General features: G+C 40.8%; 1 protein-coding gene across 2 annotated transcripts in view; it reads left to right on the top strand.

The window, feature by feature from the left end:
- Nucleotides 1–12896, top strand: part of Sncaip (synuclein alpha interacting protein) — a 144104-nt gene that overhangs the window by 120444 nt on the left and 10764 nt on the right. For both annotated transcript variants that reach the window (XM_052201394.1, XM_052201395.1), the window contains exons 7-8: nt 2207–2332; nt 6940–7109. In XM_052201394.1, coding sequence (XP_052057354.1) covers nt 2207–2332; nt 6940–7109 — 296 coding nt within the window. The remainder of the gene's footprint in view (nt 1–2206; nt 2333–6939; nt 7110–12896) is intronic.

Here is a 12896-nt window from a genome sequence, read left to right as displayed (position 1 = left end):
AGCAACTCTCACTAAGACACTTCTGGTTTTCTGATTTATAAAACAAGGTTGAGTTGGATGATTTCCTAAAATCTCTTCCAATACTCTGTTTTAAGAGTCCATGGTTTATTAGCCTGGAACAAACCAAGCTTGAAAATGACCTTTTGAAGAGGTCTTATTCTGTGTTTGGTGAGACTGTCCTTCTCATCTGTCAGTAGTATCTTTAATCCTCATATACTTCTACACATTGAAACTGTGTTTTGATTGTTGCTTTTGAGCCTTTATTTTTTGTTTAGTTTATGGAGACAGGGTAATGGTAATGGGTAATCAGCTCCAATTTTCTGTGAATTGGCCTTTGAAGAAGAGATTTAAGGCCTGAGATTGAGACCTTGAGTCTCCAGTCCAGTCTCACCTCATTTTCAGAGGACCCTTGACTCTACAAAGTTCATTTACATCCGTAGCTAGTATTCATGCTGATCTCCCAGTGCCTTCATGCTTGGATGTAGGAAAGTGTCAGAACTCCTGGAGGTAGAGTTATGGGGAAATGTGGGTGCTAGCAACTGAATATGGGTCTCAAACAGCAGTGATCACCCTGAGCCATCTCCCTAGTTCCCTTGTTGAAGTGTTTAAAGCACTGAGATTGCATAACACAATAACCTGTTTCTAAGTAAAATCCAGTATTTTACCCCTAGTTAACTAGGAAAAGTAAGACATCCATTTTATTGCCTCAAGCACGTGAAAACATTACCCATTCTGGTAATGGGTAATCAGCTCCAATTTTCTGTCAATTGGCCTTTAAAGAAGAGATTTAAGCCTATCAGGATTTTCTTCTCCAATTTCTGATTCTCACCTTGAGTCTCCAGTCTCAGCCTCACCTCATTTTCAGGGGACCCGTGACTCCCTACAGATTTCATTTACATCTACAGCTAGTATTCAAGCTGATCTGCCAGTGCATTCATGCTTGGATGTAGGAATCACTTCCACTTTCCTCATTTTGTTTTTGAGGGGTCTTATTCCAGCTTGCTCACTTGGACAGAGTGTGGCACAAACATTCCATCTGTCCTCTATATCTCAGATCCCTTAGTAAACGGCGCCCTGTTCACCAGCAGAGAGGAAAACATGAAAGAAGTTGTCTGTTTGGAGCCAACATTCCTTTAGCAGATTAGCTGGCATGTTCAAAAGATGAAGGTAAACTTAATCCCCCCCCCCAAAAAAAAGTATAAAAAGTTCATGACCAGTCTGAGCAAATAACCAGAGGGGGCAAAAATCCTTTAAAAGGTTAAGAAGAAAAAAAGTCCAAGGCTATTTCAAACACATGATCATCTTTTTAAATGTCACGTTCCACCCACTAAGCTTCCTGCTGTTGCTTTTACCCTTCCCATTCCTTTAAACTTTATATTTAATTCTTCTATTTTAAAACAGTGAAACCCCATCCCCTTGCTTTCTCCAAAAGCCACGGCATGAAAATACCACAAGTCATTCGATGGGTGACCTACAAACAGATTGTGATGAAACATTCTGGCTGCTTGCTGACTAGAGGGCTCTCTTTTGAAAGATTGTGTCTCTGAGCCTTTGGTCCCTTCCGTTTAGTGTGATGAAAAAGAAAAAAATCGTAATACTTTTAAAATTCTACCCACTTTTGGTCAGAGACAAAGACAAGACATTCCTGCTTTATCTCAGCAAGGTTATCTTGTACTTGACAGCTTAGTGAGTTGATTCTTGTTCAGTCTGTGGACTGCAGGATGTTCAGGATTAGGAGCCATGGATTTGTAATGTAAATTCAAGAGTAAATAGAGCTGTCTCAGCTCAGTAGTCTAAAACCTTGTGAAAATCAGCTTGAAGCCTACAGGCAGCTTAACAGAACTGAAAGCATTGCCTTAAGAGACTTAACTCAAAGACCTGGATTTGGGTTCCAACTTCAGATCTGTCGAGGTATGTGACTGTGAGGATGGAGATTTTCTGTGAATCTTTTTCTCCTTCGGTAGCATAAGTAACAGGACTGTTTCCAAGGTGTCTTCCTACCTTCAAACTCCTCTACGTGATCCTCTTTCTCATTTCAGTTAGACCCTAAGGTTTTCAATGCATACTAAATGGGAATCTTCTTTTAATATGATAAGCAATATTTGATGTTACATACTGCTCATGAGTTAAAAATGTTCTTTCCTTCCTTTATATTCAATTTCTCTGCACTATAGCCCACTCATTCCAAGTACTCTTGTGTTTATAGGAAAAGATTCTTCTGTGGCTTCTTCAGTTCATGCAAGAACAAGGAATCTCACTGGATGAAGTAGACCAGGAAGGCAACAGTGCTGTTCATGTCGCCTCACAACATGGCTACCTTGGATGCATACAGGTGCATAGCCTGCTGTTTCAAAGTCGGGAAGGGGTAACTTGAGAAATAAAACAGGGGAATGGGGAGAAAGGAGAAAAGGAAGGAACCATAGAGGGAAGGGAAGAATTTTGTTTTTAGGAAAATACTAAATTAGTATTATAGACTAGGGGTGGTAAGCTAGACAATAGTTTTCTTTCTCTGTGGAAGGAATGGGCTTCACAAATGCTCTCAAAATGCCCTTAGAAAGACTAGGCAATTGATACTCTGGGCCTTCATCAGACCAGACAGAGCCTTGATTGGCCTTGGTTTCCCTGAAGAGCCTCAAGTAGCCTCAGACTTCTAGCCCAACATGCCTTCCAAGCAGTCTCATGTTCTCAAGCACAGTAATAGCTAGAGATTATTAAGCAGAGCCACAGGGGAAGGGAGAGAATTGTGGGTCACCATTGACCCAAGTCACAAGGTGAGCACTGCCTGAGCATAGGTTCTCTACAGGAAGACAAGATGACATCTGAGACAGAGCAACGGGCAGTGAGAGCCAGCTGCTCTGAAAATCACGAGAATGTACGCCAAAACCATAATATGATGGTGAAGAGATTAATAAAAGCAAAAAAGATGAGAATCCTAGGGAGTGCTCTAGAGGACCTGTATTTACACATCTGTTCTTGGGAGAGCTAACTTAAGAGGAACTATACAGAATGCCTGGATGCCCTCACATTGGCATTGGCAATTATGCATCTCCTAATTTAAGATACCAACTTGGAAAAGAGTGATAAGAAGTAGGAAAGTGCAGAATGGAGAGAAAGTCAAAATTCTTACCAGTGTATGCAAAATGACTCAAAAGAACAGTGCTGCTTTTCTGTGGAAGAAAGACATATGAATGAAGGTTTTGCTTTTTAAAAAAAACAAAACAAAAATGCATCTTTTCACTTGATGAAACAATGCTTAAGAATCCTGAAATAAACGTTTCATAAGCTAATGAGTGGCTGAAGCCTAAAGAAACCCAGGTCCTGTTACTATTTCTATTTAAATTTTAGATGTTTCCTTTTTAATATATGAAGAGAAGTGGTCGGTCCTTCCCGGGCATCTATCATTCCACTTCACACAAATGATGTTTTTGGCACTAGATGCCATGGAAACTTGGATGACTCAGACGGGATCTATCCATCGTGTGAGATTACAAAATAATAATGATGAGAGACAAGAGCAAGGAAGAAGCCTTATGGCTGAAAGGAGACGAGACTGCAGGGCTCAGAGTCAAGAGCATGAATGACAGTGTACGTTTATCCTGAGTCTCTTGGAGCTCCTTGCGGACAGAGTCTCTGTGACACTCTGCGAAGGGGCCGGAAGGGGAGGAAGTGGCTTTATGGAGATCTGACCTCTCATGGAGAGCAATCATCAAAAGGAAAATGAAGCACTTTCATGACCTCTGAGTCTAGCAACCTATGATAGTCAACACAACTGTTTTGGGAGTTGGAAATCCTCACCACCAAAATAAGCTGAGCTTATTTTCAGTATCATGGTGTCATCAAAGACTACAATCAAGATCAGCAAGTTATTAATATTCTTCTGACTGCCTCCTTGCAAACTCTAATGACACCACAGTATTACTACAAAACCCTTGTCATGTTTTAAGCCATTGCTTCCAGTCATGCCCTGTGGAATAGCCCTCTCCTCCATTCACGATGCTTTGGCCAAATGCCATAATTTCTCCACTTGCTTTTGACTATTAAATTTTACTTCAGAACAGTTTTAAACCTCAATATTAGGTCTGATTCAAGCACTGTTATTCTTCTCCACACTCAGTCTGTAGATGAGGCAAAGGAGGCATGATTAGCTTTTAATACACCCTGTGGGATCCTACCCTCCCCCATTCCAACTACATTGTCAACAACAAAGAGAAGGCATTAAGAGAGAAATTCAAATGTCCTCTTATTCAGCTGGGAAAGGCCATGGATTCTTTGGAAGTTATTGCTTCACGGCCTCTTCATCTGGCTCAGCTCAGCTTAGTGTTCTATGACAACCTCCAGGTATTTGAGGAATCCTTCAGGGTATCTCCACTGGTATTTGACATGAGAGATCTGGTTCCTGCCCTGCCTCCTTTACCCCATACAGTTCCTTCCATCTAGGATGCATCCATTGCCCACTACTCTAGAGAACCCTCTCCCTTGGGAAAGAGTCAAGTTCACACCAAGCTCTCTACTATGAAGTCTGCTCAAGCTGTATCTTTGCCATGGCTCCAGTGAGCTGCTTCTCAGCCTCTCCATGTCACTCTAACAGTGGATCTCAACCTTCATAAAGCGGTGGCTCTCAACCTTCATAAAGCGGTGACTCTTTAATACAGTTCCTCATGTTGTGATGACCCCCCCAACCATAAAATTATTTTCATTGCTACATTGTAACTATAATTTTTCCATGCAATTGTAATGTAAAATCTGTGTTTTCCAATGGTCTTAGGCAACCCTGTGAAAGGGTGGTTTGATCCTCAAAGGGGTCATGACCACAGGTTGAGAACCACTGCCCTGTACCATTGCTTTCTTTCCAGTTATTCTATTCTTCATCATGTAGATCCAGTAAGACCTAAGCAAATGTCACCCCAAAACCAGTTATCCAAAATAATAAGAACAGACAGAATTCCACCTCTGACTTTAAGGATGCTTTCATTTGGACCCCAACCATCAAAATGACAAAATACTTAGTACAATGACAGGCAAGTGGATTAATGGAATAGGATTGAAGACCCAGAAATGAACCCATATACCCATGGTCACTTGATCTTCGACAAAGGAGCTGAAAACATCCAGTAGAAAAAAAGATAGCCTTTTCAACAAATGATGCTGGTTCAGCTGGAGGTCAGCATGCAGAAGAATTCGAATTGATCCATTCTTATCTCCTTGTACTAAGCTCAACTCCAAGTGGATCAAGGACCTCCACATAAAACCTGAAACACTGAAACTAATAGAAAAGAAACTGAGGAAGACTCTTGAGGACATGGGCACAGGGGGAAAGTTCCTGAACAGAAAACCAATAGCTTGTGCTCTAAGATCAAGAATTGACAAATGGGACCTCATAAAATTATGAAGTTTCTGTAAAGCAAAGGACACTGTCAAAAGGACAAAACAGCAACCAACAGATTGGGAAAGGATCTTCACCAACCCTAAATCCAACAGAGGGCTAATATCCAATATATAGAAAGAACTCAAGAAGTTAGACCCCAGAGAACCAAATAGCCCTATTAAAAAATGGGGTACACAGCTAAACAAAGAATTTTCACCTAAAGAACTTCAGATGGCTGAGAAGCACCTTAAGAAATGTTCAACATCATTAATCATTAGGGAAATGCAAATCAAAACAACCCTGAGATTTCACCTCACACCAATCAGAATGGCTAAGGTTAAAAACTCAGGAGACAGCAGGTGTTGGCAAGGATGTGGAGAAAGAGGAATACTCCTCCACTGCTGGTGGGATTGCAAGATGATACAATCACTTTGGAAATCAGTCTGGCAGTTCCTCAGAAAACTGGACATGACACTTCCCAAAGACCCTGCTATACCTCTCCTGGGCATATTCCCAGAGGATTTCTCGGTATGCAGTAAGGACATATGTTCCACTATGTTCATAGCAGCCTTATTTATGATAGCCAGAAGCTGGAAAGAACCCAGATATTACTCAATGGAAGAATGGATACAGAAATGTGGTATATTTACACAAGGTAATACTACTCAGCAATTAAAAACAATGAATTCATGAAATTCTTAGGCAAATGGTTGGATCTGGAAAATATCATCCTAAGTGAGGTAACCCAATCACAAAAGAATACACATGGAATGCAATCACTGATAAGTGGATATTAATTAGCTCAGATGCTCTGAATTCTCAAGACACAACATATCAAATGATACCCAAGAAGAGGGAAAGAGAGGGCCCTGGTTCTGAAAAGAGTTGATCCAGCATTATAGGGGAGTACCAGGACAGGGAAATGGGAGAGTGATTGGGAAAGGGGTGGAGGGAAGAGGGCTTATAAGACTGATGGGGAAGGGGAAACCGGGAAAGGGGAAAGCATTCGGAATGTAAACAAAGAATATAGAAAATAATAATAATAATAAAAAGACAAAATACCACACTTTGCACAGCTTATCTAATAAAAGAAAGGGTTTGGTGGCTCTGCCCCTCAAGGCTACAGGTGGAAAAGAAAGTAGCAATATCAGTTCGGTCCTATCTCTGGCTCTAAAGGGAGAGGCGTCTGACATCAGCTAGGAAGATTGCTATCAATGCTTTCCTCTGAAGGAAATTGTGTTTCCCACCCAGTGCCATGGTCTCTAATAATTAATTGCCTTTGGAATAATGAAAATTCTATTCAGCATTCTCTTAAAGTTAAAAAAATAAAATGATTAGAAGGAAGTCCTAGGTCTAGAGAGATGGTTCAACCTTTAAGAGTACTTGCTGTTTTTCCAATGGTTCCAAGTTCAGGCTCTAGCACCTAGATGAAGCAATTCACAACCATCAATAATTAAAGCTTTAGGGATCTGGTGCCCTCTTCCGGACTCTGCACAGGCACATGCACATGCACACGAATCTGTTTAATAAAAAGAAAGTCTGATACAGTCACATGATTTTGTGTTTTCTGGCAGACCCTTGTGGAATATGGAGCAAATGTTACGATGCAGAACCACGCTGGGGAAAAGCCCTCCCAGAGTGCTGAGCGTCACGGCCACACCCTATGCTCCCGGTACCTTGTGGTGGTAGAGACCTGCATGTCACTAGCCTCACAAGTGGTAAAGTTGACCAAGCAGCTAAAGGAGTAAGTGGCCACCCGAATCCTGCAGTCTGACTTGGACTTGTTGTGCTTAGATCTTAGCCAAGGGCTTTGGGAGAGCTTCCTTCACCCTAGTTGTAAAGGGTGGGTCTGGGTTTTCTTTATCTTTAATTCCTCCATCCTAGGTGCTCACAGCCTGTGTTCACACTCAGCATAACAGTTGTAAAGAGGCAAAATGGTATTAAGCCAGTAGGTGCAGAGCAAGTTTGCCAGCAGGGAATTGGTCTTTATAGAGAGGAAGCATCTGTCCACATCTGTGTCACTTCAGGGATGTGTGGCTTGGCAGTTCGCAAGTATCCATCATCTCTGGACTTTCACCCTTAGTGTAGGGAATCAGGAATAGTCTGAGAAAGGGGAGGGCTAAAGAGAACCCCCATTTATATTTTCTCAACAAGGAAACTGTGCTTTGGGAAATTACAGGTGTCTTAATACCTAGCAGCAGCAAATGAATTGGGGAAAAAAATGAAGCAGAGTTTTAATTAGCTTTTAGAATGGAAGTGTGCCTTTTAAAGACAGCTCTTTCCTTGACTGATTACCAAACTGGTACATATTGCCTGCTGGGTGTCAGAGGGGCATTCAGAAAGATGACCACAAAATAAATACTTGAAGAAGATAGGAAGGGATATAGGTACATTAGTTAGGATTCTAGAAACTAAGGAGTTAGCCCGGGGAATTAACTTCAACCCTTAGAGATCTTACAGAACAAATAACAACTTACAGAACAAATGCCATATTGAAGTTTTCTTGGAATCCGGATTCCAACAAGTTGACAGGTTAGGAGAAAAACCTTTAGACACTAAATTAAATTTTAGAAGAAAAATATAAAATCTGATTTTTAAGATATATGCATATTCACATACAATTAATAGTGATATTTATGGTGCACTGTAGAACAATATAGTACAATTCAATATTAGTATACTGGGTGATAAATCTATTCTAGTTTTTAAAAAATCATTTTTTAGTTTATGTGCATGAATTTTTTGCCTGGATATTTGTCTGTGTACTATGTGACTACCTGTTGCCCACATGAATCAGAAGATGATGTCACCAGAACTCCTGGAACTAGTGTTAGAGACTGTTGTAAGCCACCTTGTGGGTGCTGGGAATCACGGCTCTGGAAGAGCAGCCAAAGCCACTAACCGCTAAACCACCTCTCCAAGCCTATACCAGACTTTAGAGAGGAAAACATTTATCCCATATACAACTTATTTGGGGTCGGGGAAGGATGGATGACAGACCTTAATTGGTTGCAGATATGAGTCATGTAACAGTGTGATGCGGCCTTGAACCCACTGCAGGAATCTTCCCTGAGCTCAGGAAGCAACTAGTCTCTCTACATGCTGTCTCTTGCCTCAGAGATACAAGCCTCTCTACCCTCATGTTGCTGACATCTAAAATAATCTGATGAGATTAAATTGTCCTTAGAAAATGAAAACTTTAAACCTAAAATATAAAGGATTATCTCCAAGAAGCTGCTGCCCAGTTAAAACAAAACTCTGACAGGTGGACTGGACAGACTTCAAGATCTCATTGTAGCTGACTGTAGTTGAAGAAAGACTGTACATTAATTAACAACCTAATAACTCACTACGTTATTTTCCACAGTGAACAGACTCTTACAAAAGTCTATATGTACTTACATAGCTTGCTGAAAATAAGTTCTGGATAGGGAATAGCTAGAATAGAAGGCTTGCACTTTAAAAGTATAAACAGAGGGGCTGGGACCATAACTCAGTGGTAGAGCAGTTGCCTGACATGCAGAAGGCCTGGGTTCAATCTTAAAATCTTGGGGATGTAAGCAGATGTTACCCAATGCCTTTCCAAAAATGTCATAGCATCAACCACTCCCTCCAGTGATGGATGAACATATCCAAAAAGAAGGCGCACAGACAACCAGTGGACTGAGCAGAGTCCCCAATGGAGGAGCTAGAGAAAGGACCTAGATGAAGGGGTTTGCAGCCCTATAGGAGGAACAATATGAACCAACCAGTACCCCCCATCTCCCAGAGACTAAACCACAAACCAAAGAGTACACATGGAGGAACCCATGGCTCCAGCCACATATTTAGCAGAGAATGGCCTTGTTGGACATCAATGGGAGGCGAGACCCTGGGTCCTGTGAAGGCTCGATGCCCCAGTGTATGGGAATGCCAGGACAGAGAAGCAGGAGTAGGAGTGCTGGTGAGCAGAGAAAAGGGGGTTGGGATAGGGAGTTTTCGGAGGGAAAATGAGAAAAGGGGATAATATTTGAAATATAAATAAGAAAATATCTAATAAAAATTTCAATTATAAAAACAGGAAAATTATCCAATGGAATATTTGTCAAGTTTCACACCCAGAAAAATAGGCTTCTTTAAATCTCAGCTTTTATACCTGATTCTGATTCTTTATCATAAGATGAATAGGTTTGTCACTGTTTTATTAATGAACATTGCAAATTCAAGTTCCTGACCACTCTCTTCTGTTAGTTATTCTGGGATAACCAATCCCTATACCCTGACAGACAACAGTCATTTAGTTGTCTTGAAATCCAAGTGCTATGAGCAAGCATTGTTAGCCTAGGGACATATATGTAAAGGGCTCCTGTGGGTACTGATTGTTCATGTATTATATACTTCGATGAAGTGAAAAAACCCAGAAGTGTATATGAAGAAATCCCAGATACAGCCTCAGAGCTCTGTATCTTTTAGACTGTGGGACATTGGTAACAGACAGGCAGGGTGGGAAATAATTTACAAGGCTGGAAAACACCTGAGATTTGGCCATTGTGAGCTCTGAGGACAAATAGCCTTGATTGTTGTACTGCTGCAATTTCTTCTTCTTCTTCTTCTTCTTCTTCTTCTTCTTCTTCTTCTTCTTCTTCTTCTTCTTCTTCTTCTTCTTCTTCTTCTTCTTCTCCTTCTTCTTCTTCTCCTCCTCCTCCTCCTCCTCTTTCTCCTCCTCCTCCTCCTCCTCTTTCTCCTCCTCCTCCTCTTTCTCCTCTTCCTCCTTCTCCTCTTCCTCCTCCTCCTCCTCTTTCTCCTTCTCCTTCTTCTCCTCCTTCTTCTCGTCCTCCTCCTGCTCCTCCTCATCCTTCTTACTCTTCCCCTTCTGCTTCCCTTTCCTCTTCTTCATCATCATCATCTCTTCCTCCTCTTCCCCCCCTCCTCCTTCTTCCTTTCAAATGCTGTTACCACCTGGTTATAACCATTGTTATGTCTAGAAATGGAAAATCTCAGTTGTTTTGAAGTCCCTCTTAGTAGGCCTAGGTATTTGGAACTGAATCCTTTCTCCACCAGAAAGGTACTAAGCCCTAATATTTCAGTGTCGCCTTATTTAGAAATCAGATATTCACAGAAGATCTTGAATCCAAGTAGGGTCATAGAGTGAGTCCTAACCCAGTGTCAAGTATCCCTATAAAAATGGAGACAGTCATATACACAGAAGGTACATCATGTAAACATAAAGGCAGTGGTCATGGGGGATATCAACAAACCATGAAACCAGCATTTGCCAGTAAAAAGTAGATCCTAAGGGACAGGAACAGGATAGACACCAACGTGTCCTCAGCAGGACCCAACATGGCTAAATTCAATCTCAGACTACTTAGGCCTCCCAAACTGTGAGATGATAACTTGCTTTTGTCTGGGGATGGAGAGATGGTTTAGTAGTTAATAGCACATGCTGCTTTTGCAAACAACCATTCCCAACACCTACATCATGTGGTTTACAACCACCTGGAGCTCTAGTTCCAAGAGATCTGACACCCTCTTGTGACCTCTGAGGTTGCAAGGCACATGTGCAAGCACATGTACACGTGTACACAGAGAATAAAAATAAAAAGTATTTTTAAAATTTCCTGTCCTTTAAACACCGAGTTTGCGATACTTTTGCAGCAATCACTGACACGGTATGAAAATAAAGTTTTTCTTTGTGTTTAAGGCTGATGGATTCTTTCTGGAAGCAAATCTAAAGAATAAGAGTATTCTCCATTGTTCTGGTGACTTCAGTTGACACAACTGATGTCAAATGTGATTTTTTAAATTGTATCATAATGACTGAAAGACACCTAGTTAAAATATATATTTTAATATGTATAATATATATATATCATTTTATATCATATATCATATCATATCATATATATTTTCTACACCGCTGTATTTTTCTCCAGAATTTGGGCATGGCTTTAGAGTCTGCACCTCCAACCAGCCTACTAGACAACTTGTTCATGTTCCCAGGGTAGTTTCTTTTTCTAAATATTGTCTGTGTTTCTGTTTGTTTTTATAATTTTTTCATTTTATTTTATTTTCTGTGTATGGGTGTTTTATCTGCACATGTCTGTGTACCGTGTGTGTGCATGGTGCCTGAAGAAAAGGCCATTGGATCCCCTGGAATTGGAGTTATACATGTTTATGAGTCACTGTGTAGGTGCTATGATTCAAACCTGGGTCCTCTGGAGGAGTAGTTAATATTCTTTCTAGCTCTCTTAACATACATACATACACACACAAACACACACACAAACACACACACACACACACAGAAAGATACTTGACAAGCATCCCAACTAGCAAAGTAGAATATATTCAAGGGTTTTTAGTCTTATTTTAAGCCAGCATCAGCAAATAGTAAAGTGAGCAAGGCCCGTTAACCAACTATCTTTGTAAGAAGTTTGGTTGGGACACAGTCACATATGTTCATCTGTGTTTTATGCAAGATTAAAACCATGCTGCAAGGACAGAGCTGAATGGTTGTGACTCCCGAGCCTAAAATATGGGCTATCTGGTCCATTAAGAATTTGCTAGGTCCTGCTTCAGAAAACTTCGTAGTTTTTGTTTTTAATGCTGTTGCTTAAGATTTATCTTGACTTTAATTTATGCATATGTGTGTGAGCCTGAGTATATATCTGTACCATGTGTGTGTAGATCACCATGGAGACCAGAAGAGGTATTGGGCCATCTGGAGCTGGTCTTACAAGTTGTTCTGAGCATCCCAGGGTAGATGCTAGGAATCAGACAAAAGCAGCAAAGCAAATGAACTTAAGAGTCAGAGTCATCTGCCAAGCCCCATGACTAAGTTTGAATTAATGAGTTTGGCAGTATAGGTGAGATGAAATAAGGTTACAGACTTGACTTGGTTTGGAGGATGAATTGTTAGAAAGAATGCTGACCACTTCTAAAAATAACAAAGATGAGAAAAACAAAGATACTGGCACTCGTAGAAGACACTATCAGGACCTGACTTCATAGAAATAAACAGACATAGCTGAGTGTATGCAGCAATACCATGCAAGAATAGCAGGCTTCCTCTAGTCCATAACTAATATAAGGCAACAATTGTAATACTTACAGCCCCTCCATTCAGTTCTATGCCGCAGCTCCAGAGAGCTGCTACTATTTTTATGCTAACCATACTAGTTTCCTGTTGCTTATAACAAACTATCACAAAATTACTGACATAACAGAAAACACTTTTACTTTATATTTTTGTAGGTTAGGGGGCTGTTGGTCATGTTTCAATGCTAAGATCTAACTGTTTATAAGGCACTTTCCTAGAAAATGGGCAGATCTTTGTTCTGGTGATGGAGGGGAGAGATCTTTTCCTGGCTTAGCTGCCTGCATCCATAATCCTGGTATTATTAGGCAAAGACAAGGAGGTTCCAAAAAACTTGCTGGCAAGCCCCTCTAGTTGAACCATGAGCTCCCAGGTCCATGAGGAAACCTGTCTCAAAAACTAAGGTGCAGAGCAATGGAAGAAGACATACACATTCATACACGTATACACAAA

This window comes from Apodemus sylvaticus, chromosome 13, assembly GCF_947179515.1.
Source record: "Apodemus sylvaticus chromosome 13, mApoSyl1.1, whole genome shotgun sequence".
In the NCBI taxonomy this organism is placed as follows: Eukaryota; Metazoa; Chordata; class Mammalia; order Rodentia; family Muridae; genus Apodemus; species Apodemus sylvaticus.
The sequence above is the reverse complement of the archived record's forward strand: the minus strand, read 5'-3'. Positions and strand labels throughout refer to the sequence as shown.